At 49.7% G+C, this 26,127-nt stretch overlaps 1 protein-coding gene across 1 annotated transcript in view; it reads left to right on the plus strand.

Annotated features, from left to right (window-relative positions):
* The window catches only part of PTPN13 (protein tyrosine phosphatase non-receptor type 13), a gene marked incomplete at both ends in the record, with an annotated part of 107,545 nt that extends 103,433 nt beyond the window's left edge, over window positions 1–4,112 (plus strand). Inside the window, 4 exons of the mRNA XM_084266598.1 lie at window positions 456–793; window positions 1,366–1,581; window positions 2,611–2,673; window positions 4,032–4,112. Coding sequence (XP_084122724.1) covers window positions 456–793; window positions 1,366–1,581; window positions 2,611–2,673; window positions 4,032–4,112 — 698 coding nt within the window. The remainder of the gene's footprint in view (window positions 1–455; window positions 794–1,365; window positions 1,582–2,610; window positions 2,674–4,031) is intronic.
* Between the last annotated feature and the right edge of the window lie 22,015 nt (window positions 4,113–26,127).

Consider the following 26,127-nt stretch of genomic DNA (forward strand, 5'->3'; position numbering starts at 1 on the left):
GGATGGATGTTAACAGATTCTTCAGTTTCAGCAGATCCTGTGTCTTAAACAAGATGTATACGTGGAGCCAGGCAAGATTTTCTTCAGGTTTACCCATGTCAGATTGGAAAGAGAGACATGTCTGCTATTGTCAGTAAATGTCCCCCAACAAAATTCTGTTTGTTGGGTGGGAGATGAGTGGAGGTGAGAACTGGCAAAGGTTGGTTTTCAGTGAGAAATAGTCAGCCTCAGAGGTACTGCAGTTCGAACAGCGCATCCCGCCTGTCCGCTGATCTAGGTTTCTCCCCTAGCCATCTCTTTCTGTATTCAAAGAGAGTACCCAAAGCAGCTATTATTTTAGTGATAATTTTTAAAACTAAGATCTGGAAGCCTCTGTGGAGAGTGCATCTATTGTGTGAATGTCTAACTGTGTGCACACCTAACACGGAGGTGTTTCTGTTGTGTGGGGCTTGCAGATGATACCACCAGAGTACCTCTTGGGATTGAAGGTGGATACATCAACGCCAGCTTCATACGCATGCCCGTGGGGCAGGAGGAGTTCGTTTACATTGCATGCCAAGGACCTCTCCCTACTACTGTAGCAGATTTCTGGCAGATGGTTTGGGAGCAAAACTGTACTGTGATTGCCATGATGACTCAGGAGGTTGAAGGAGAAAAGATAAAATGCCAGCGTTACTGGCCAGACGTCCTCAATAAAACCACCATGATAAACGATAGGCTGCGGCTTGCTCTGGTGAGGCTCCAGCAGCTGAAGGGCTTTATCATTCGAGTGCTGGAGCTAGAAGACATTCAGGTAAGTGGATCTAATTCTGCATCCTGCAAGGGGGTTTTCCTGACTGTTGGTGCTTTTATTCCTACATCTGGCTTGCCTGCTTTCAGTCACAATGTCTACCCTGAGGGATAGCCCATGGCTTCTCTTGGCCTGGTGATCATTACTGAGCAGCTTTTCCTCACTGCAGCTTGTGTGCAGCTCTGTGACCTTTATAGGAGAAGGCAACTGGACCAGGAGATAATTTCATTATGCTAATGAGACGAAATTTGGGCTCCCTGGGTGTCTTTGGCTGCAGAAACATATGTAAGGTTATAAATTCCCTAATAATTCGGTCCAGCTGATTCATTCTTCTGTGTGATCAGCTCGGTCTGCGCAGTGGACCTTACACCACTGAGTCGTTTGCTAGCTGAGCTCCATTATTCCCAGTTCAGCTCACTGGTTCCCTTGTTTTATTGAATTACAGAACATCATTGGGCAGATCCCTCTCTTCCAAGACAGTTTCCTTTGGGAACTCACCTTTCTCCCTTTCTTTCTTCCCACGTGTTACGTTTTTACCGACTGAATGTTTGGTGGGTGTTGTTCTTACACCTCAGACAGGTGAAGTGCGGCACATTTCCCATCTGAACTTCATTGCCTGGCCTGACCACGACACCCCTTCTCAACCAGATGACCTGCTGACTTTTATCTCCTACATGAGGCACATCCACAAATCGGGACCCATCGTAACTCACTGCAGCGCAGGCATAGGGCGCTCGGGGACCCTCATCTGTATAGATGTTGTTCTGGGGTTAATCAGCAGAGACCTTGATGTAAGTACCCAGGGGATGGGCTGAGATGGGCTTTTAGCCATCTGGTGTGCCACCAGATCTATTCAGTTGTTTAAAGAATACACATTGCTTCTGAGAGCATGCTGTCTGTGTCTTCAACTAACATAAATCAGGGTGGAAAGCAAAAGTACCTGCTCTAAACTCTGCTGGTTTTTGGGAGTCTTGTTAAGTGTCCTCTTTGTTGACACCTCAGCAGTCCAACGGTGTTAGGTGCCATGTGAGGTGTTCTGGGTGCATTGCAGTGATGTCTCCTGCCATAGCAGACTTGGGAACAGCACAGTGTTGCCGTGATGACTCTGGGGATTGATGGAACAGTTCAAATGCTTGCCTTAGCCTGGCTGGATGTAATTCAGTGAAGCTGTCATGTTAAACGGCGTTAGGACATGGTTGGTCAGAGAACTGTTGGAGGGCAGCTAGAAGCCAACCAGAGTATCTATCTAAACAACTGAATCAAAAACTCCATGCACAAACATCTCAGCTGGAGATGAGGGGGGATGTGGATGAACTTCTGCAGCACAACCAGGGCTGTGCTTTCTAGGGTGATCCACAAGAGGGTGCTAGCTTCCTTACGTGTGTGTCCTCCAGTGCCCTGAAATCTTCCTGAGGATTTGTAGAGAAGATCAGCTATGTCATGCTTAGCTCAGCAGGGTTTCTAAGCACCCACAGAATAAATGTCTAGAACCTTATAGACCTGGGGAAATAAAAAACATTCTGTAAGCTTGAGCCAAGGGGCTCTACTTTCTGCACCAGTTCCCAGTAAGAGTAAGCAAAAGACCTTGTGAAAACAAGAGGAGAGTGTCTGATGTAGGGGGGGGGCCCATCTGTATCACCCAGAGGCAGCACAAGCTGGTTATCTACCAGACTTGTGTAGGCTATAGTGAGCCGTTATTTGTCTCACTGCTAAAGGCTGAAGGTACTGAGTTCCTTGGTTTGATGCTGGGGATGTTTCCTCTATGCACCTTTGTGTCTCACTTGTTTTGGAATGTTTTAACTTGCTGTTTGTTTTGGTAGTTTGACATCTCAGACCTGGTGCGCACGATGCGTCTGCAGAGACATGGGATGGTTCAGACAGAGGTGAGTTTGGCCACTCCAGGTGTACCCATGGGAAAGGCACTGGTGTGCAGAGAAACTGACTGTGATGCAGCAGTGATGATCTGTGTGCCTTCTCATGCAACATTTTTGTTGTGAGATGTAGACGAGGTGCGTTGCCAGTGAGTAGCAGTACAAGGGGTCTGCAGGCAACAGTTTCACCTGAGATGGAGATGCCTTCCAGTCTCTGAAAGGTGCCTGTAGGAAAGCTGGGGAAGAACTGTTCCCAAGGGCATGGAGCGATAGGATGAGGGGGGGTGGATTGAAACTAGAAAAGGGGAGATTTAGGTTGGGTATTAGGAAAAAGTTCTTCCCTCAGAATGGTGGATCACAGGCCCAGGGTGCCCAGAGAGGTGGTGGAGGCCCCATCCCTGGAGACATTCAAGGTCAGGCTTGATGAGGCTCTGAGCAGCCTGCTCTAGTGAAGATGCCCCTGTTCACTGCACGGAGATTGGACTAGACCTCAAAAGGTCCCTTCCAACCCAACACATTCTATGACTCTATATTTTAAAGTAACAAATACATGCTATTTATCTAATACACTGGACTGTTTTGATCTGGACTTTAAAGAAAAAAATCTTGGGAGTTTTCTTCTTTGAAAGCTTGTGTTATAGGGAAAATCAGCTGAGCTTTTTTTGGCTAAAAAGTACATTATAAACTGAAGAGAAGGCCTGACTATAGCTGCTGAGTCTGATGCTATGGGAGGTGTCTTGATCTCCTTTGTTTTAAGAACAACCTAGATCTAGAGCAAATTAACTTGACCTTAGAGATGGGCATCACAAGGTCTGGTTGAAGCCTGCACTTTTTCTTTGAGTGTTGTCAGATCATAGTTTAAAACCGGGCAAAACAACATCAACCACAAAAAAGCCCCCAAACCACCACCAAAACCCCTAAAACTTAAAGCTTAGCACCCCCTCCTCCCACCCCAAAATGTGAATGAGCCCCCAAACCTCTCTGATTGAGAGTAAGATTAGTTGCACTGTATCAGAATTCTGTTGGAGTTGGCATCGATGCCAGACCTTGAAGTTCACTTTGATCTTCTACTGATGCACTTGCCATGCGCGAGGAGGTTTTGGTGTGAGGGGAGGAGAAATGTCCCATATACAAGGTACATCTTTGGGGCAGGGGAGCTCCTGTGAGTTTTTAAGTTGAGGTTCTCCATTTCTCCATGGTGGGGGATGGTTTTTGTTCCAGTTTGGGGGGTTTGGGGTGGGTTTTTTAAGTTCAGTTGTAGAGATAGTATTGAAATCAGGCACTGTGCCCCCTGTGAAGTGCAGGCAAGTGGGAATTGCTTAGGTGCTGCCAGTGTTTTTCCCATTCTTATGGTTTCCTTTCCCTTGCAGGATCAGTACATCTTCTGCTATCAAGTTGTCCTTTATGTCCTGAATCATCTCCAACAAGAAGAACAACAGAGAGGCAAATAAATCCCTATGGCAGAAGTGCTTTCAAGACAAGGAAGTCTAGAGGCTCTCCCATGTTCTCTCTCTGCCAACAGTTACCCAGCCCCTTTCTTCAGTTGCTGTCAAGTGTCTTCTCTATAAATTCTCTCCATTGTTCCAAAGAAGTTCTGTGGTTACAAGGAACAGGGATAGCTCATATGATACCACTGATGCCTCCAGCCCCATGGACACACACAGGAGATGATTTTTTTTGTATACTGGTAAATAATATTTAATAAAGCTGCAATTTTTGGGCAGCTTCCTTAATATGTGATAAAATACTGAAATAAAAATATTTTAATTAAAAAAAACCCAAAAAGGCAAAGAAGGAAAAAAAATCTTATAGTACTTCCTGCTGTTTTGGGGTATTTGTTTCTTAAGGGGTGAGGGTGTGGGAGGGATGAAGCAGTATTTTTATCAAGGCAAACTTTATTGCAAAGACATTTTACTGGCTTCTTTTAAAAGCTTGTTTATGGCACAGATATTCCCCCCCCTTTTTAATACAGTTTAGAGCTATTTTATAGAGGGTATATTGAAACCAGCATTTAAGCCTTAAGAGGTGCCTGATAGCGTAAGGATAGTAGCAAATGTTTACTGTACCACAGATAATAATGTTTACTTCCTAGAGTTTCCTGTATATATTTACATACTTTTACAAAAAAAAAAGCTGAATTATCAGGTGTCTGACCTTATAAATGGTTAGGCATCTCCACTCTGTAAATAAAAAGTATACTTAAAGTACACTGAGGAGTGGGTCTGGGTATTTTTGTGTGTTTGTGGGTGATTTCTCCTGGCCTTATGTGGCATCCTCTATTAGGGTTGCTGTACTTGAGATTAGAGTCACAACAAAAGGGCTGTGCCCATTTTAGATTGTCAGTGTTCTTCTGTTCTTCAGTGAGCAAACAAAGCCTTGGAGAGCTGAGGGTTGCTTTCTGGACAGTCTGCTTCCCATGGTGTGAAGGATGCTTTCTCCTCCCACCTTGGTTTTTGGGTGTACCTGGGAGATGAGACCCGTGCCACGGGGTTTGGGGTGTGTTTGGACTTGGATGCTATTGCTGTGAACTGCCAACTGCTTAAAGCAGCTGGGGCTGAGGTGGGAGGCAGGATATCAGGTTCTGAGTAACTGAGTGGTATAGTGTAAACAGTCAGAACTGTTCTGAAAGGAAATCTCCATCTTCTGCTGTATGGGAACCTTGGATAAGGAATGATTGACATCAGCCTGTTGAGCAGCATCCCAGCAGTCCTTACCAGAACTGAAGTTAGTGACTTGCACTGTTGGGAAGGGTATAAGAGCACTGATTTGACAGTGTTCTACATTGCAATGGTGGAAGTAAGTTGAGAGGCCTGTGATTATCCAAGGTATCCACTCCTTAGAATAGTAGCCCACAGTGTGTGGGTGTCCCAGAACTGAAACAGTTGCTGTTTTGTTTGTTTAATGCTTTCTAGCTAGCAATAGCATGACTTTAAAAAGGAAAAGATCTGGTTTTTTTCATCTGTCACAGTAATACTATGATTTTTATTCCCTCCAGCATACCAAAAATTGTGCCATTTTCAGAACAGTGTAGTTCAAGGAAGGAAACTTAATTCTGTGTAGATAAAAGCAGAGGCAAATTGACTAGCCACGTGGACAGTATGCTTCTATGAAAGAGCTTTCAAATGAAGATGGAAGATTTTCAGGCCTGCAGTTGTCACCAAGCAAAGTAAGTAAGCACAGCTAGTTGATACACTGCTGCTACTGCTTTAACATAAATAGTGAGCTCAGGGGATTTGGGTAAGCCTGGTTTTTAGAAACAAAAAGACCTGGTTATGGCAACTAGGGCAGTTGAATTCTTCCTTTAGGTGTTTTCTTATACATGTCAAAATATTTAGAGAGAGGAACTGATTTTTTTATACTGGTTATCCTGAAGTCTGTCTTTGGTATCAGGCAAACAGCTTGTAGGAAACACAGAGCAGTACATTCCAGGAGTCACTGCTGGTCCTCACAAATGCAGAGATCTATGATGTGGTACCTTACACCAGATTTCCTTCTAATGATGAGCACATACAAAAGCAGAGGCTAATAAACTTGACGTAACCTTCATAGAGTCCCAGACTGGTCTGGGTTGGAAGGGACCCCAAGGAGCACAGAGCTCCAACCCCCCTGCCACAGGCAGGGACACCAACCTCCATGCCTGGAGCTACACAAGGTTGCCCAGGGCCCCATCCAACCTGGCCTTGAACACCTTCAGGGATGGGGCACCCACCCCCTCTCTGGGCAGCCCCTTCCAGCCCCTCACCACTCTCTCTGCAAAGAACTTCCCCCTAAAGATCTCATCTAACCCTTCCCTCCTTCAGCTTTAACCCATTCACCCTTGTCCTGCCAACCTTTGCACCCTCAGAAAAGGAAACACCCCCACTACCCCCTCGCCGGTATTTCAGTTTCTCAGGTATTACCTTTGTAGGTGAGCACATGGTTAGTGAATGAATAGACCTGTCTCTTTGCCCTGCTGATGTTTAGGTGTTGTATTGGGCCACAGAACTCCATCTAAGAAAGCCAGCTATCCCCACTCACTATTTTAATTCCTTTTAGGAAATTAAGGATCTTGCAGAGCAAAGCATCCTTGTCTAAAGCCAAAAAGATCACAGAATCACAAGGTTGGAAAAGACCTTTGAGCCCAACCATTCCTGTCCTGTGCTAAACCATATCCCTGAGCACCTCATCTCCCCATCTGTTAAACACACCCAGGGGTGGGCACTCAGCCCCCTCCCTGGGCAGCCTGTGCCACAGCCCCACAACTCTGCCAGGGAAGAACTTTTCCCTCCCATCTGAGCTGACCCTGCCCTGGCACAGCTTGAGGCCATTCCCCCTCGTCCCATCTCCTGTCCCCTGGCTGAAGAGACCATCGCCCACCTCTCTGCACCCTCCTGGCAGGGCAGTGGAGGTGGGGAGAAGGTCTCCCCTCAGCCTCCTCTTCTCCAGGCTGAACACCCCCAGCTCCCTCAGCTGCTCCTCAGAGGATTTGCCCTCCAGCCCCTTCCCCAGCCTGGTTGCCCTTCTCTGGACACGCTCCAGGACCTCCATGTCCTTCTTATGGTGGGGAGCCCAGAACTGGACCCAGCACTCGAGGTGCAGCCTCACCAGTGCCCAGTACAGGGGCACAATAAATGTGACCCTACATCTGCCTTCAATCTGTTTGATTAGGTTTTTTCCATCTGAAATCATCCTCCCAGTGCCACTGGTACGTAGCTGAAAGCAAGGAATAATACGGAGTTAAGCACTGGCCAGATACCAAATTACCCTGACATGATGCTAAAGCAGATGGTCTCCAATGGGAGGCATTCCTGTGTTCCTACTAAGTCATGTGTGTATGGTTAGAGGTGGCATTGGCCTCTTTTGAGAAGTGATCTGAGTTTCTTTGGGTCTTCAACTCAACCTTGAAGTACTGGGGAGCTAATAAACATGGAGCACTCCTTAGTTTAACACTTGTTGACACTGGGAGGGGGTCTGTTTTCTGCTGAGCAGGTGAAACTTGTCATCTGTGACACTTGGGGTGGCCAGTTTGGTTGAAATAGACCCCCCAGCTCAAAACTTCTCACAAGAAAATGGACATACTTGAGCGGTGTGATGGCTGAAGCTTGGTTTCCATGGGGAACCTGGCTGGAAATCTGCACCATTTTCTCCACAGGATTAGGCTTCCTCAGTTCCTTACAGTCCCTTCAAATAAATGAGAACAAAAATGACTGAGAAGCTCATTTCTTGAATGGAAAAAATACTGTGTGCTTTCTTAGTCTGCTGACTGTATAATTTTCAGGGAGGGGATGGATCTTGGGTAGCTTCTATTTTTTTCTCTCTTTTTTCAATTCTTTTCTCTTTTTTTTTCTTTCTTTTTCTTTTTTTTTCCCTTTTTAAATCTTAGAGCATCTTGCTGAGTGAAGCAATCAAGATGTGCTCCAGCTGAAAGGGATTTTCCTTTTTATAGGTGTCTGATTTTCAGTGGGAAGTTTACGAGCCTGGGGAGAAAAAGTGAGATAGATAGATAGATAGATAGATAGATAGATAGATAGATAGATAGATAGATAGATAGATAGATAGATAGATATCCCTCATCATGGTTCTGCTTAAAAAGCTGTCTTTGTGTGTTAACCCAGGAGATGAAGGATGCTTCTTTTCACTTCCAGCCAGAATTAGCAGCTGTGTATCAGCCCTGTGCCATTCGTAGTTCAGTGTACCTGTGTTTTTCTTGCTGGTCTTTGCCTCTGCAAGAGAAGGGCAACAGCCTACAAAGGGGGAATCCCACTTGCTCCTTGGGGGTTATTTTGAAGGCTCATTGCTGTTGCTCCTTGGATGCTTCTGAGCAGCCTCTTCCTTGTCAGCTTTCACAGAATCATCGAGGCTGGAAAAGCCCTCCAAGATCATCCAGTCCAATTGTGCCCCTACCACTTCTATTAGTCTCTAACCTGTGTCCCTAAGGACCTCATCCAACCTTTCCTTGGACACCCTGGGGGACAGTGACTCCACCACCTCCCTAGGCAGCCCCTTCCAATGCCCAACCACTCCTTCTGAGAAGAAATTTCTCCTCATTTCTACCCTGAACCTGCCCTGGTGCACCTTGCAGCCATTCCCTCTTGCCCTATTGCTACTTCTAAAATTCACTATCTGGGGAAAATAAGAACTTGTGACTAATTGAAGAGTTTGTTCTGTGTAGAGAATGATTATCATGTGTCCAGTGATAGGAGGATCCTGAAAGGTGGAAGGGGAAGATTTTAATTTCCTTCAAGTACATGGAAGCAGATTTGTTACCGGGGTGTGGGCCTGTGTTTCTGTTGCAGCACCTCTGTGTCATGGTGCAAGCCCAGAGGCCTCTTCTCTTGGATCTTCAGGTAGCTGGAAAGCTCCAGAAAGTCGTCTGTATGATAAGGTGGGACTTAGGAGGATTATTAAAGATGACATGGCAGAAATCTTGGGAGCTGGACAACTCTGTGAGGTGAACTACATCCTAGTGTAGGTGTTCTGCAGTGACCCTGCGTGTGGCAGAAGCTGAAGCAACACCCACCCCTCTGGGCCTCTTAAATGAAGGCACCAGGTAATAGTTGGGCCAGGGTAAGTGTGATTACTGGTGTAGAAAAAAATTGTAAGCTTTTAATGTTCAAAATCAGCTGACTGCAGGTGGTAAAACACTTACAAAGTGCTTCTGATTCCCTCCATTTAAAAATAATAAACCCAAACACAACCAAAAAAATTGCCCAACAACTCCTTTTCCAACTGGGAAAAGCAAAGCAGCTTGGCCCCTTCTGCATGCTCCCAGCTTGCTCCTGGTATGTGTCTTCTCAGAACTTCTCACCTAAGTGCTGCTGCTTTTTAATAACCATGATTTCAGTGATGTCTTCTCTACAGCATCCAGAGCTACGGAAACCTAGGAGCTGAGGGCCACATTTTATTCGTGGGGTGGTAGGCACCTTGCTGACATTCAAGAACATGAGCTGCCAGTGAGATGCAAGTTTGAATTGATTACATCCCCTAATACTCAAAGCCAGGGGTAAATTCCCAGTGGTCTGTGGCTGAAGGGGAGAATCTGCCCTGTGCCACCATCCTTGTGCAGTTGATCTCAGCCAACTGAAGGGTAAACTCAGGGAAATGTTATTCATCATTTAAGTAGGTTTGAGAGGACAGTGTAGCAACAGCTCTGAATGTTAAAGGCACCGCGAGTTCTGGGGGGTTTCATAGAATCAGGGTGCTTTGGGTTGGAGGGGACCTCAAAGATGATCTAGTTCCAACCCCCTGCCATGGGCAGGGACACCCTCACTAGAGGTATATTCTCATTTCTGGGGTATATTGTCATTTTACCTGTGATTTCAGTGTCCCTGGTGTAATCCACCAGTTATTTTCACATGAAGTGTGTGTGCCTGTTGATCGAAAGGGAGAAGAAATACAGTAAAGGGAAGAAAAGAAGCATCACAGTGAAACAGAAGAAAACTTGATGCACAGCTGGGTACAGTCCACCTCAAGTGCTGAATTTGCACCTTCTGCCTAGAAGCTGAAAGAGAAAACCAGTGTGTTCCTCCCTGTAATACTTCAAAATTCAAGTTGATGCAAAGAAACCCAGCAACAGCCAGAAGAGGCCTGCATTTGTCTGAAGGTAAGTCAAAGATGCTGTCAGATAGAGGGTCTGTAGAAAAAAACCCCACACCTTTTCATTCATGGATGATCTCCTAGCAGCGTGTTTAGATCCTCTTTAAGAATCCCAGAGCAGAAGTGGTGCAGAGTTCAAACAGGGCTGGGCACCTGCTCATTGACAGCACGGCACTGGTTGGGCTGGGCAAGAGGATGGTGAAACAGATTATTGGGCTGAGTCTCTGAAACAGATGATCTCATTCTGGGGAAAGCATTTCTTCTTCCAGGAGCAGAAGAGGCCTCCCTACCTTCAACAAGAAATATGAGAAAGATGTAGAACTGTTGGAGAGGGGTCGGAGGAGCCACGGAGATGCTCAGAGGGCTGGAGCAGCTCCCCTATGGAGAGAGGCTGAGGGAGCTGGGCTGGTTCAGCCTGGAGAAGAGAAGGCTGTGGGGGGACCTCATTGCAGCCTTCCCGTCCCTGAAGGGAGCAGAGAGACAGGAGGGGAATCAACTTTTTAAAAGGGTAGATAATGGCAGGACAAGGGGGGATGGATTAAAGCTAAAAGAAGGAAAGTTGAAATTGGATATTAGGGGGAAGTTTTGCAGAGAGAGTGGTGAGGGGCTGGAAGGGGCTGCCCAGAGAGGGGCTGGGTGCCCCATCCCTGGGGGTGTTCAAGGCCAGGTTGGATGGGGCCCTGGGCAACCTTGTGTAGCTCCAGGCCTGGAGGTTGGTGTCCCTGCCTGTGGCAGGGGGTTGGAGCTCTGTGCTCCTTGGGGTCCCTTCCAACCCAGACCAGTCTGGGATTCTGTGATTCAACCAGCTCTCTTTGTAGAGCGAAAACCAGCTGTGTGCTGTAACAGCATTGCTATTCTCCATGGTGAGGGGGTGACTTCCCTTGAAGTGTGGGGTAGGGGTAAGGAAACCCCTACAATAGCAATAGTACCCCAAACAATAGCAAAACACCTGCAGCTGGCATTCAGACCTGGATGTGAACATCTCCCGTGCTTTACTCCTGCTTGTTTGTGTCAGCCAACCAGGCAGGTGCTGCGAGCACCTTTGTTTCTCAATGAGATGTTAGGGAAGGAGTGGTTGGGTTTGTTTTAATGAAGTGCTGGAAAGATCTTGCTGGGTAAGAGAATGTGATCTGCAGGATGAATCACTGGGCTGGGTGCAGATTTAATTGCTAACGTCCTCACGCAGCTCCCCGGAAGTGGATTGTCTCTTCCTTCTTGGACAGCCACGGCCTCCATAACAATGTTTTTCTCTGGTTCGGCCCCTCGGTATAACACCCAGATCTCTGAACAACTTAACTTGGTCACAGAAGCTGCCTGGTGTTCAGTTACAAGGAGCTTTTGATGGATTAATTTGGCTTCTCAGCTCTCTTGAAAGCCAGATTGGATATTTGCACCCTGTCCTCAAGAACACATGTGCTGGATATCCCATAAAAAGCTAGGTGGCTGGTCCTACAGCTGTCTCTTCCTGTGTTCTCTTAGATCCTTTGAATCGTATATATGCTTTTTATTGCTTTTAGGACAAGTACAGGTCCAGCGTCACGTTTTGCTATCCTTGGGTTCTCACCCACAGGCTATAAACCCTTCATTGCTCTTTGGGAAAGTTCAGGTGAATGCTCTGCTCTGGAAAATACGTCAGTGTGCTGATCTTCACAGAATCACAAGGTTGGAAAAGACCTAAACCATATCCCTGAGCACCTCATCTCCCCATCTGTTAAACACACCCAGGGGTGGGGACTCAGCCCCCTCCCTGGGCAGCCTGTGCCACAGCCCCACAACTCTGCCAGGGAAGAACTTTTCCCTCCCATCTGAGCTGACCCTGCCCTGGCACAGCTTGAGGCCATTCCCCCTTGTCCTATCTCCTGTCTTCTGGCTGAAGAGACCATTGCCCACCTCTCTGCACCCTCCTTTTTTGGGTCTTTCCTTCCTAAAGATGTTGCTGTGTAATCTCTGGGGTCACATCTCTGGTAACAGCTTTGGTATTGTCAGTCAGAATTACAGGGGTTGTTAAATCCCTGAGGAAGGCTGGGACAGACACAGTAGCTCATTTGTTTAGGCCATTAGCAGTGGCCCAGTGAAGGCCAAGCACAACCACCATCTCAGGCAGTGTCTTCTTTTAGTATTAAGATAATTGAAAAGGTTTCAGTGTTACCTCAGACCAAGCTTACTACTGAATTTCCATTTTTTAAAAAATACTTTGCTTAGATAACCACAAGTCAGTCTGAATTTCACTGCTCTTTTCATCTGCCTCCAACAGATGCTCCCCATTCCCCTTGAAATCCATTGTTCTTCTGGGGAGGGCTTGACAGAATCCAGTAGCTACACTTCACTTTTCACATCACTCGTGTGCTGATGGGTTTTACACTGGGCAGGCTGCATGGAAGGAGCCCACAAGCCTCCATCCATGGATTGCCTGTGCAGTAGTGCTGTAGGGTGTCAGCTCTGTGTGCGGCGGGGCAGACTGGAGAAGGGGTCAAAGGAACTCTGCTGGGGGGCTGGCACTGCAAAGTGAAGTCCCTTGTGGTTCCGGGCAGGGTGTTGGTGCAAACTCCTCCCGGACTGCTCGGTGTGTCAAGAGCAGAGCCTGCTGGGATCAGGTCCTGGGGCCTTCCAGCATCCCTCGGTGTGGTGCAGGTGCAGTGTGACATCACCGCCCGGTGTCTCGGCAGCGCACGGGGCACGCAGATGCTCAGTGCGCGTCGCACCTCCGAGACTAGCGCAGCGCCTCCGAGCGCTGCCGTTAGTCCCGTGCCTGGGAGACAACCCCCGTCCTCCTGCGCTTGTTTTCTTCGCTCCTTCGGCTGCAGTTCTCCATTCCAGCCGCTAGGACATCGGCCCTTCGACAACGGGCGCTTCACCTTCCAGGACCTGCTCGGGTCGGCCTTCGCCCCAGGCTTGCCCCTGCCTTGAGGGAATTCAAAGCTTCGGCGAAGGTGCCTGATTCTTGTTCCACATCAACAGTGTCGAGCATTCAGGCCAAGCCCGTGGAACTCGAAGGTGACTGCATTGAGTGTGCTGCATGTCCCAGATCTCCGTTTCCTTCAGGTAAGCCAACTCTGATGTGCTCAGTAAGCTTGCAGGAGTCTTTGGGGAGCTGGATGGGGCTAGAGGATGAAGCACTTGGCTTTGCACAGTCATAGAATCATAGAATGGCATGGGTTGGAAGGGACCCCAAAGAGCACAGAGCTCTAACCCCCCTGCCACAGGCAGGGACACCAACCTCCAGGCCTGGAGCTACACAAGGTTGCCCAGAGCCCCATCCAACCTGGACTTCAACACCCCCAGGGATGGGGCACCCACCCCCTCTCTGGGCAGCCCCTTCCAGCCCCTCACCACTCTCTCTGCAAAGAACTTCCCCCTAAGATCTCATCTAACCCTTCCCTCCTTCAGCTTCACTCCATCCCCCTTGTCCTGCCAGTCTCTGCCCTTGAACAAGCTTGTATTGGGGGCCCAGCTCTGGACACGGGACTCCAGCTGGGGCCTCACTAGGTCAAAGCAGAGAGGGACAATGCCCTCCCTGTCCCTGCTGGCCACCCCTAGTCAGATGGGATCACTTTCTCCACAACTACTTTGACACTTGTCAAGCAAATAAATTTCTCATGTCAGACAGTTGTGGGTTTAAAAATACCCTGTCCTTGAGTAGTCAGGAGTGCAGCAGAACTGCAGCGACTGTATCTTCTTCCATCTGCTGTGTGTGGCCTTTTCTGGAATAGAGAAGGACAACTTTCACTAGGATATGGCCACCACAGCACCATCTGAAGGAGCTGGACCCAAACAGCACAGGCAGCTGATCGCCTGTCACCTTGTTTGCCCCATAGCTCACCCTGGCTCTGATGCCACCCAGTCCCAGTTCAAAGTAGGGACTGTCTGCCTGGCACATGCAGTCTGGTTTTGCTTCCTGTGCTGTCTGTCCATCTGCTGTTGTTCTGTGTCACTGTAGTGTGTAAGCTATGGATCTCTTGAGGTCAGATCTGTCCAGGTTCTGGCATTGTTCACTGGAGTCTTAGTATGTGTGAAGGACTTTTTTATTTAGTGGTTCTGTAACAATGAATAATAATAACATCTCAAAGACCACTGACCTCTGGCTTGATAATTAAAATAACTAGTCTGGGGTTAGGGTTTCTCATGGATACATCTGCTTGAACAGGCTGCCCAGAGAGGGAGTGGGTGCCCCGTCCCTGGGGGTGTTGAAGGCCAGGTTGGATGGGGCCCTGGGCAACCTTGTGTAGCTCCAGGCCTGGAGGTTGGTGGCCCTGCCTGTGGCAGGGGGGTTGGATGTCTGTGATCCTTGGGGTCCCAGCACCCAAAGCTACTTGTCCTGGGACTTCTGGTCCCCAGACTTTGGATATAAACTGCTTGTCTAGTCATGGGTAGCGCTGACATGGGGATGGTTGCTTTAGAGACAATTGTTACCTCAGGACAAGGTTTACAGACACATTTGCCAGAGTGTAATTTCACAGAACCACAGAACACTGGGGGTTGGAAGGGACCTTGAAAGATCATCCAGCCCAACCCCCTGCCAGAGCAGGATCACCCAGACTAAATCCCACAGGAACACATCCAGGCAGGTTTGAATGTCCCCAGAGAAGGAGACTCCCCAGCCTCTCCGGGCAGCCTGTCCCAGGGCTCCCTCAACCTCACAGGGAAAAAGTTCCTCCTTGACATTCCCATGGAACCTCCTCTGCTCCAGCTGCACCCGCTGCCCCTTGTCCTGTCGCTGCCACCCCTGAGCAGAGCCTGGCTCCAGCCTCCTGACTCTCACCCTTCACATATTGATAGACATTAATGAGGTCACCAAACATTAATAAGGTCTCTAGCTGCATAGATGTACTAATAGAAATGTTTACCTTGTTTACCTGAAGAACATTTACCTTCTTAGCCCCCAAATCACCTCCTTTCTCTGTTTGCTGTCAAGGGAGGGACATTATGTACGTGTCTGTGACTGGTGACTCGATGGCTCACAGCACCTGGGGACACAGTGATTTTGAGAACAGCTTTCTGTTGGCTTTTTCAGGGTTCAGGCAAGGTATCCAAAGCTCCTGGAGATATAATAACATCCTCCTGTGCTCCAAGGTTATGCAACTGGGCAGAAATCCAGTAGAACTGAGGGAGGCCTTAGCACTGAAGATCTCCTGGCTTCCCTAACACAATTTATTGTGCAGTTGTGCTGTGTCACGTCTTGTTCACTTGAGTTGTTGAGATTTGCCCGTGTTCTTGATCCTGAGCAACACCACAAATCAGGATCTGACCTGCAAAATTCCCCACCTTCTGTGCGTGCAGAGATGGATTATGTTATGTTCCAGTCAGTTTAGTTTTGTAGAAGATTCACCTTTGGGCCCCCAGGAGCTGTGGTGTGGAAACTTGGCTGAAAAGCTAGAAAGGGAGGAAGGGAATTTTATAAATGGTGATTTAAAAGAAGCAAAATCTCCCCACTCTTAAGGGACATGGAAGCTCTTGGTGGTTATGGTTCTCTGCAGTGTGGCAGAACATCTGTTGGGGATGTCCTGAAGAGCAGCCATTTGGCTTTCCTGGTTCTTGGGAAGCTCATTCCCTGGGGTGGTGCCCATTGTGTGATGACCACTCAGTCTTGCAGCGAGGAAGAACTTTCCCCTCTCATCTGAGCTGACCCTGCCCTGGCACAGCTTGAGGCCATTCCCCCTCGTCCCATCTCCTGTCCCCTGGCTGAAGAGACCATCGCCCACCTCTCTGCACCCTCCTGGCAGGGCAGTGGAGGTGGGGAGAAGGTCTCCCCTCAGCCCCTCCTCCTCTTCTCCAGGCTGAACCCCCCAAGCTCCCTCAGCTGTTCCTCAGAGGATTTGCCCTCCAGCCCCTTCCCCAGCCTGGTTGCCCTTCTCTGGACACACTCCAGGACCTCCATGTCCTTCTGGGAGTGAGTGGCCCAGAACTGGACCCAGCACTGGAGGTGCAGCCTCACCAGTGCAAGTACAGGGGCACAATCACCTCCCCAGACCTACTGGCCACACTATTTTTGATACAAGACCCACTTCTGCCTCCTCTCTTACTTGTTTGGGTTTTTTTTTTTTTATTACCTGATCTGATCTGGGGTTTTTTTAATTACTTTGCTATCCCAACTTCAATCTCCCTCGTGTATTTTCTGGACACATTAAAAAAAAACAAACCCTGACTTTTAGGCTTGATGAAAGGCTGAAAGAGTCGATGAAAACCTTTTCCTCCTAAATCCAGTGAGTTTGCAGCAGGCTCTTTGGAGGCAGAACTCTTAGGTTACTGCAGGGAGAACAGGATGATGTGGAAAATTGCATGAAAGACAGCGGGAGAGTTTTCTTCAGCTCCTTAAGTTGAAATCCAGTTACTGCCCTGTCCTTTCCTGGCACCAGCCTCTATAGAGCATACTAAGAAATGGTTCTAAATGGAAAAAATTAGTTGGGAGTTGTATTTCTTTTTTTAGTTTCCAAGTAATAAAACACATTTGCTTTTCACTTGTCATGTGTGGGGGGTTTTTTCCCCAGACATCTGCTGTTCCTCTGCACTTGGAAACTCTACCTATGTTAAGGCAGGGGCCTGGTCAGGCCCCACCTGGAGTGTTCTGTCCAGTGCTGGGCTCCCTGGTATAAAAGGGACAGGGGTCTCCTGGAGAGAGTCCAGCGGAGGCTGCGAAGGGGATGAAGGGCCTGGAGCATCTCCCCTGCCAGGAAAGGCTGAGTGAGCTGGGGCTGTTCAGCCTGGAGAGAAGCAGCCTGAGAGGGGATCTGATCAATGGGGATCAATAGCTGAAGGGTGGGACACAGGGGGACATGGGCAGCCTCTTCTCAGTGTCTGTGGGGACAGGACAAGGGGCCATGGCCTCAAGTTGGAGCAGGGGAAGTTCCACCCCAATCTGTGGATTGGTGTATTTGCCTGCTTGTGTTTCTTGGAAATACAGTGAGACTGTGACCTGTCATCGGAACAGCATCAACCTTGGAGATTTCGGAAGTTGTAAAAAACATCCACAGGTTCAGCTGTATCCGAATATTCCTTTTATAGGCAGTTTTGGAGCTGCTCATAGGCTTAGTTGTGCAGTACCATCCCTTCCACAGGCAGTATCTTTGGGTACAATACAGAGTATAAGGGACACCAATGTGGGGGCTTTTGGCTGTTCTTCTGCCACTCCTGGACTTCTTTCCTTTTAGGAGAGAAAAGTGCTGCTGCAGCTTTAACTACTGATTCTTCACTCCACTACCTGGACACTGAGAATTGCAAGAAGTCTCTACAAGGAGTCACTTCATCCTGCAAATTGTGGGTAAGGCCATTTTTGGGGAATTATTATTAATATTACTAATTAATTACTTATATTAACAACCTACCATGTTTCAAATTAATGTCAAGCAGAGAGGCTGAGCTTCCAGGAGCACTCACTGCTGATTCAGCTTCCAACCTCAGTCTTTGAGGACCAGGCTAGCCACGGAATCCTTTGTGGGATGTGATGGGCAGTGCTGTAATCCCGGGTCGCTGCCGTGCTGGGAAAGCTGATGTTCTGTGTTGTGTGCGTGAGGTCTCTCTGGTAGGGGAAGGGCTGACAAAAAGGGATTTCCAGGGCTGTGACTTTTGGCAGCAAGAACATGTGTCCACCTCAAAACTGCCCCTTTAAACCTGCGTTGCCAGCTTGGAAGCATCTTGCCCTCTGAGCAAGGCTGGCCACGTTCAACACACAGTGAAGGAGAAGACCAGCTGAGCCCAAGGGCTAGTGCATGGTTAGGACGTAGCACTGCTGTTGGGGCAGTTATTGAGTCTAAAAATCAATTTTTAAGGATTACACAGAATCACAGACTCGTAGGGGTTGGAAGGGCCCTCCAGAGCCCAATGGGGTCCAACCCCCTGCCAAAGCAGGGTCCCTAGGACAGGTCACACAGGTCGGCGTCCAGACAGGGCTGGAATCTCTCCAGAGAAGGAGACTCCACACCCCCTGGGCAGCCTGTCCCAGGGCTCCCTCACCGGGAAGAAGTTCTTCCCCACATTGGGGTGGAACTTCCCCTGCTCCAACTTGAGGCCATCGCCCCTTGTCCTGTCCCCAAAGACACTGAGAAGAGGCTGCCCATGTCCCCCTGTGTCCCACCCTTCAGCTATTGATCCCCATTGATCAGATCCCCTCTCAGGCTGCTTCTCTCCAGGCTGAACAGCCCCAGCTCATTCAGCCTTTCCTGGCAGGGGAGATGCTCCAGGCCCTTCATCCCCTTCGCAGCCTCCGCTGGACTCTCTCCAGGAGATCCCTGGCATTTTTGTCCCAGGGAGCCCAGAACTGGATATAATATTCCAGTGGGGCCTGACCACCTGATATATTGATGTTTCTTCTGAATCAGCTGCCCCCTCCAAGCAATTAGAATGGGATCAGACCGAGTATCAGCATGACCTGATGCAGAACCTGCAGTGTATCAGGCACAGCAAACCAGTGTGCAGGCGCTGCACACACTGTTCACCAGTGGTGTGACATGGAGGGTGTCCATCCTCCTCTTGTCCTTACCTCAAGAAAATTAGGACAATTAAAAAGTGTTCCCAAAATTACATTGTGCCTGCCCAACAGTCCCGTTAGACTAGCTGCTGACGCTTCAGATTTCAACTTGAAATGGAGAGAGTCTTAGACAGTCGTGGACTCACAGAGTCACAGCCTGGTTTGGGTTGGAAGGGGCCTCAAAGCCCATCTAGTCCCACCCCTGCCATGGGCTGGGACACCCTCCACTGTGTCAGCATTTAAGTAAAGTTGGAAAAAACAGCTTAGAGACCCTGACTAGCACTAAATTCACATTTTAACTCAGACGAGTCCAAATTTAGACCTGGTACATCCCAGGACACCCAGATGTTACTAAATGAATTACTTTCCTTGCTCTTCATACATTCCTAACCAATAGCTGCCACTAAAATACCCACTGCTGCTTGGCAGTCACTTCTGCTACAGAGATACTGACTCTGTTGAAGCAAAGGTTGTGTTTGGTGGTGTCTTCATGGCTGTGAGACCTCACAGTGGTGTTTTGCTATTGCGTGTCCTGAAGGTTGCTGTTTGCTCCTAAAAGATGTCAGGAACCAAGTGCCAGGCACTGCTCATCACCTTCATTAAGTGCTTCCCAGCCTGAGGTGGGATTTCTACACACTCTGTGGTGGGATATATTTCACATAGGGTTTAGTGATTGACATGACTGGTTCAGTAAGTCAAAGAGGACCCACAGGAGAGCGGGGTTGAAGCAGAGCCTGTTGTAAAAATGGGTTTCTCCAGTGAGGTTTCTCTCCCCTGCACAGAAGTGTGAGCGCCTGAAGATCCAACTGAGGGATCTGGCACAGCTTTTATGAACATCTCTCAGCCTGCATGTGTGCTTGTGTGGACACTGAGGGAGTTCTCTCCTCGTCTGACATGACTCATGCAGTGAAAATGGTTTATTTGCTCATTAAGGGGAAAAAAAAAAAAGGAAGATAGTGATTTTTATGGCCAAGAGGCGTCTTAGTCAGCTCTCCCAGTGTTTCTGCTGCTACTGTTTGGCTTCCTACTCCAAGGAGCTCCTTAGAAACACACGGCATGTTTGAAGATAAGATCCTCCTCATTTGCTTCTGGAGCCTGAGCAGAAACACAAGGCAAGAACTGACAAGTCTTGCACGCATACTTGGGCGATGATAGGAAAGCCCATCTTTGACTAATTAACTTCCCTTGCAGTTTGCTTGTCTCTTATGCAGATTTACTGGCTAATTGGGGGAAAAAAGGTTTATTTAGGAGGAGTTGTCATGCAAGAGCCTTAGATGTAGGTATTGGGTGGTCCTTATGCAGAAGAGTATCTGGGCATCCTGCAGTGCTCACGTTCCACAGGGAATCAATGTTTTAAAAGGGTAGAGACTGGCAGGACAAGGGGGATGGAGTGAAGCTGAAGGAGGGAAGGGTTAGATGAGATATTGAGGGGAAGTTCTTTGCAGAGAGAGTGGTGAGGGGCTGGAAGGGGCTGCCCAGAGAGGGGGTGGGTGCCCCATCCCTAGGGGTGTTGAAGGCCAGGTTGGATGGGGCCCTGGGCAACCTTGTGTAGCTCCAGGCCTGGAGGTTGGTGTCCCTGCCTGTGGCAGGGGGTTGGAACTCTGAGATCCTTGGGTTCCCTTCCAACCCAGACCAGTCTGGGATTCTGTGATTCCACAGCAGCCTGTCACCCAACCCTGCAGTGACACCAAAGAGCAATGCTCAAGGGCCTTTTATTTCCCTCCCACTGAGTACTCCCAGGTAGGACATCTTGCTGTCCCCTCTTATTTCTTAGCTAGGTAACACCCTTCTGAGCTCTAACTCTGCTTTTGTAACCCAGTAAAGGGGGACAGTACTGGCAGGGCAGTCTTTGTGCTGCCAAAAGGTCCCCCGGCTGAAAGGGATGGCTGAGAGGAGACAATCAGGTGTGTGGACACAGCACCTCTTGGCTGCAGGCCTCCTGCTTGTACTGCTCAAAGCCCTGAAGCAGCTGCCATCAGCTGCAGGGGGCTGGGGGTTGGGGGGGAGCCCCTAGAAAGCCGGAGCCGGCTGAGTCATCTGGAAGTGGCAATGCCCGAGGGCTCATCTCGCAGACGCTCCCTGAGGTGACCACCTCGAGGCGGCTTCCCGGTGGGGTTTCATCGTTTGCTGGTGTCCCGGGCCTTGCCGTGTCCTTCAGCCCCTTCCGCCGCTCGGCCCGGCGCCCCTCAGCGTGAGGCGGCGGCGGGGGGACGCGGCCCCGGGGGGACGCGCAACAGGCCGGGGAGGCGGGGCACGACCAGGAACGGCTCCCGCCGAGCCCGGCGGGGGAGAGGTGAAGTGGGGCGGAGGGGCGGCTTCTCTCGCCGGCCTCGGAAGCCGCTGCGGGGGAGCGGCCGGAGCCCTCCCGCCCCCGTCCCCCCTCGGTGCCGGTTTCGGCCGGAGCCGTGGCCGAGGGGCTCAGCCGCTCCCTGCCGCGGGTCGGGCTGGTTCCCAGCCGCTTGCGGTGATGCTGCGGCGCGGGCTGCCCGGGAGGAGCGGGCACGGACCTCGGGGTCGGGGGGGCGGCAAGGCTGAACCCCGAACTGGCTGGGCTGCCGCCGCCAGAGTCCCTGTCCCCGCCCCGTCCTCCCCTCGTGTCCGTCCGCCCTGTCCGCCTGCCCGCCCCGTGCGCTGTGAGCGGGGTCTCAGCAGCTGGGGACCTGCCCGGGCACGGAGCTTCCCCTGGCTGTATTTTTACTCAGGTGAGTAATGCTACTCATCTGGCTACTCGGGCTCTGCGCTGGGGCGTGGAGCAAGGTGCTTACACCTCTGTGGAAAAACCCAGGTCGGAGCAGTGGAGTCAGAGCTATCGATTTGTATTTTAGCTGCACCAATCCAGTGTCCTCCATGACTGCTCAGTGAGGTGCCCCTTTGGGTGGCTTTATGTATGCAGATAGATTGGCTTTGCCCATAGCGATGGATCTGTGCTACAGGAACAGTGTTGAAGGGAAGCCTGACATTGAACATCCCCAGGGATGGGGCCTCCACCACCTCTCTGGGCAACCTGTTCCAGTGACTCACTACCCTCATATTGAAGAGCTTCCTAATACCCAACCTAAATCTCCCCTTTTCTAGTTTAAATCCATCACCCCTCGTCCTATCACTCCATGCCCTTGGGAACAGTTCTTCCCCAGCTTCCTACAGGCACATTTCAGGGGCTGGAAGGCTGCTAGAGGATCCCCTTGGAACCTTCTCTTCTCCAGGCTGAACCAGCCCAGCTCTCTCAGCCTGGCTTCACAGCAGAGCTGCTCCGGCCCTTGGATCATTTTTGTGGCCTCATGCGGATGTGCTCCAAGAGGTCCATGTCCTTTGTGCTGAGGGCAGGTAGTACTGGCAAGTTTTTAAATGTGGGGTTTAATGCTCCTGACCTAGCTGGCCAGAGTGGCCTTGTTAAGTCGTGATGAAGAATCTGGAACCTTCTGAATATCTTATTTTTATTCATAACTTTGGGGGGAGCCTTCGTGCCAGGACCTGCTTGCTCTTGAGTTGGTGGGGGCTGTTTTGCTGAGGTTGCAGCTCAGGTTTTGGCATTTGAGTAACAAGGTCCACACATTGGCTGAGGAAACTCCTCTGAACATCTGAAGACAGGAATGTAGAATTAAATAAACAAAAGATGTGAGGAAATAGGGACAACTTCTTCCAGTACATGCTTCCTACTTCTCCCACCTTGGTTTATTTTAAAATTAAAGTGGGCACCTTGTTCTTTCAAGGCTGTTTATTTACCAACAGTGGTTACAGATGATTTCAGATATCCAAGGTTGGTACGTGTGGCTATGGCTGAACCTCCCAGCTGCAGGTTGAGATGGGTGCCTGGCAGGATTCCCCTGCTCAGTGGCAGGACAGTTATCTGATGGCATTTTACCTGGGATTAAAGCCATGACCTAGAGGTCAGTTGCTTCATCTGATCATCAAAGCATCTGTGCTCCTGTTTGACAGCAGCTGCATGAGCATTGCTTGTCCAGCTGGAGTTTAGCTGCCTGTTTTGTGGACATGAAGGGCTCAGCAGTGATGGACATGGATGCTGGCTTAGGTAGCTAGTACTCTTGTGAACAGCCTGTTTGAGAGCTGATGTCAGGAGGTGGCTGCTGTGTCCCTGCTGTTCAAGACAGGTGACTAACCACATGTAGTTTCTTGTCCCCAGACAGTTAAGGGCCATTTCTGTGAACGCTCATCACGATACAGCGTGTGCAGCTCTTGCAGGTCTCTCTGAAACCAAAAGGAGGGTTCAGCAGAGTGTACCCAGCATTTACAAGCTTCCAGGACACTGTTTCTTGAACTGTGTGTATGATCATTGAATCACAGACTGGTCTGTGTTGGAAGGGACCCCAAGGAGCACAGAGCTCCAACCCCCAGCCACAGGCAGGGACACCAACCTCCAGGCCTGGAGCTACACAAGGTTGCCCAGGGCCCCATCCAACCTGGCCTTCAATACCCCCAGGGACAGGTGTGAGGGTTGTGGAGAAAGCTGTCAGACAGCAAAAATTCAAATGATTTTCTGGCTCAGGTTCTCTAGGTCTGAGACACAACAACCCAGGCAGAGCTACAGGCTGGGGCAGAGCGGCTGGAGAGGTGCTGGGGAGAAGGACCTGGGGGTGCTGGGTGACTGATCAGGAGCCAGCAGTGTGCCTGGGTGGCCAAGAAGGCCAAGGGCATCCTGGCTTGTGTCAGAGCCAGCGTGGCCAGCAGGTCTGGGGAGGGGATTGTGCCCCTGGACTGGGCACTGGTGAGGCTGCACCTCAAGTGCTGGGTCCAGTTCTGGGCTCCTCACTCCAAGAAGGACATGGAGGTCCTGGAGCGTGTCCAGAGAAGGGCAACCAGGCTGGGGAAGGGGCTGGAGGGCAAATCCTCTGAGGAGCAGCTGAGGGAGCTGGGGGTGTTCAGCCTGGAGAAGAGGAGGCTGAGGGGAGACCTTCTCCCCACCTCCACTGCCCTGCCAGGAGGGTGCAGAGAGGTGGGCGATGGTCTCTTCAGCCAGGGGACAGGAGATGGGACGAGGGGGAATGGCCTCAAGCTGTGCCAGGGCAGGGTCAGCTCAGCTGGGAGGGAAAAGTTCTTCCCTGGCAGAGTTGTGGGGCTGTGGCACAGGCTGCCCAGGGAGGGGGCTGAGTCCCCACCCCTGGGTGTGTTTAACAGATGGGGAGATGAGGTACTGAGAGATCTGGGTCAGCACAGGACAGGGACGGTTGGACTCAATGATCTTAAAGGGCTTTTCCAACCTGGTGATTCTGTGATCTTCCTGTTGTATCGTGAGCAAAATTGACGGATGATTTAGACTGCAGGGAGAACAGAGGGATTCACACAACCCTGGAAATACCTGGAGCTGAGCAGTGTGTGTCTTGGTTTTCTCAGTGAAAAGCAATTTTTGCAGACTAAATTTAACATGGAGGTTTCCAACATAACACAGATGCAACCCAAACACACAGGGACACGTGGGCAAAGGGAAAAAAAGAGAATTAAATGTTTTGTTCACTGTAACAACTGTGCAGGACATCACTGGACCATGGTGACTTGCTGCTTTGGGAATTGAAGAGTTTTCATGCTTGATTTTTTTTTCCCCCTCCTGCTGACTCTGAGGATGGATGTTCCTGGGTCTGTCTTTGTGGCTGTAGGAGCAGAGCTTGGGTGGCATTGACGGAGCACAACATGCTGCTCTTTTGTAAGAGAGATGGTGAATATCTGCTTTTTCTCTTCCAGATAAGCTGACTCAAGTGGAGGCTTCATAATGGAACCTACAGACAACCAGAATAACGACAAAAGGTAGGAATTGATGTGGTGTGATCCTGGCTTCCCAGGGGCTGTGACAGATTTTGAGAGATGTTGAAAAAATTAATCCTCCCCCTCCCCAATGCAAGAATCATAATGCCTGGGTGGGAGAGGAGTTCATAATGCCTGGGTGGGAGAGAAGGAGTTGTGGATCCTTTCCCAAGGGATTGATGCCTTTTGTAACATGGATCGGCCATGAAGGGGATGGAGTTTGACACTGGGTCTCAGTGGGACCCTCTGGCTGGCGTGGCACTTGGGGACATGTGTTAGTGGTGGGCTTGGCAGTGTCTGGATAACAGCTGGACTCGATCTCAAGGGTCTTTTTCCAACCTCAATGCTCCTCTGATTCTCCCTGGTTGAGAGTGGTCCCTTGGGAACCCTACTTGTCCCGTGGAGCTGAGGCGTTCGCTGACATCACGCCTTGATCTCCAGCGTGCCAGCCCTGTTGCTTCATCTCCTGCCCCATTCGCAGCCCCAGCTCAGCAGTGAGCTGTGTGAGGCAGCCCAGCCCTCAAAGCAAACATCTCAGCACTCCAAGAGTGTTCAGATCCAGCAGGGCAATGCTGGCCTGACTGAGGGCTTGCATCTCCAGAGGGTTTGGGCAGCCAGGGTTTTAAACTCAGACACCTAACATGCAAACTTGATTCCCCCCAGCCTGATTGCCCCAAGGCTTTCTCCAGCTCCTATTTCTCTAGCATTTAGCTCTTTACAACTGCTAGTATCCCTCCTCCTTTTCCCCATTACGCTTGCCAGCCTGAAAGGACAGCGATCGCTGCACCATCCCATGAAGATGGGGGGAGGCATGGGTGCACAGAGATGCTGCAGAGACATCCAAACTCCTTACTGCACCTCCCCTGTTACCCCTTTCCAAAAGACAGCTAACTCCACAGTATTTATTCCCAGTGTGACCTGTCCTAGGGACCCTGCTTTGGCAGGAGGTTGGACCCAATGGGCTCCTGAGGTCCCTTCCAACCCCTACGACTCTGTGATTCTCTGATACTGTGATTCCTTCTTTTTTCCCTGCAAGGAATGGACCTTAAAAAATAACCCCAACCCCTTAATCCTTTTTCTGGCTGGGAAGCTGTGCATAGCAGCCTGAGTGAAAAGCAACCCAAAATCCTGGGCATTTACTCTCTCAGTGTCCTACATACCTCTCTGTCTCATCCAGGGATTGGGTATCACCACAAAATGAATCTGACAGCTGTAGTGAATCCGAAGGGTACATTGTGTTCCGTACATTGATGTTATCTTGATTCAACTGGAATAGAAATGGGGATATTTAACACTCTTCCCAGCGTGGTTCCTGACAGCTCCAGTGCCAAAGCCAACAAGGACTCTAAACTCTGTGGTTTTTAACTGTGTGTGAAAGTCCTGACTGGTTAGGGAAGGTTTAAAAGTCGCTGAGCGATGAGTGAGTAATGCCAAAGATGATGATGGAAATTGCTCCTGATGGCTGCCAAAAGCTGGTAGGGTGCAGTCTCTGGTGCAGTCTGGTTCCTCAGAGAAGATGGTTTCTTTTTAAAAGCTGCCTTCTTCAATTTAAGTATCGAAGGATGAAGGGTTGTTTGCCTCTCTCTTCTCAGAAATGTTTGATTCTCAGCATCTGTGGAGCAATTTATTGGCTGCAGCCAACTGAAGTCTTCTGCTGTTCAAATCAAAATATCCTT

The sequence above is a fragment of the Gallinula chloropus genome (assembly GCF_964237585.1).
Source record: "Gallinula chloropus genome assembly, chromosome: 7".
In the NCBI taxonomy this organism is placed as follows: Eukaryota; Metazoa; Chordata; class Aves; order Gruiformes; family Rallidae; genus Gallinula; species Gallinula chloropus.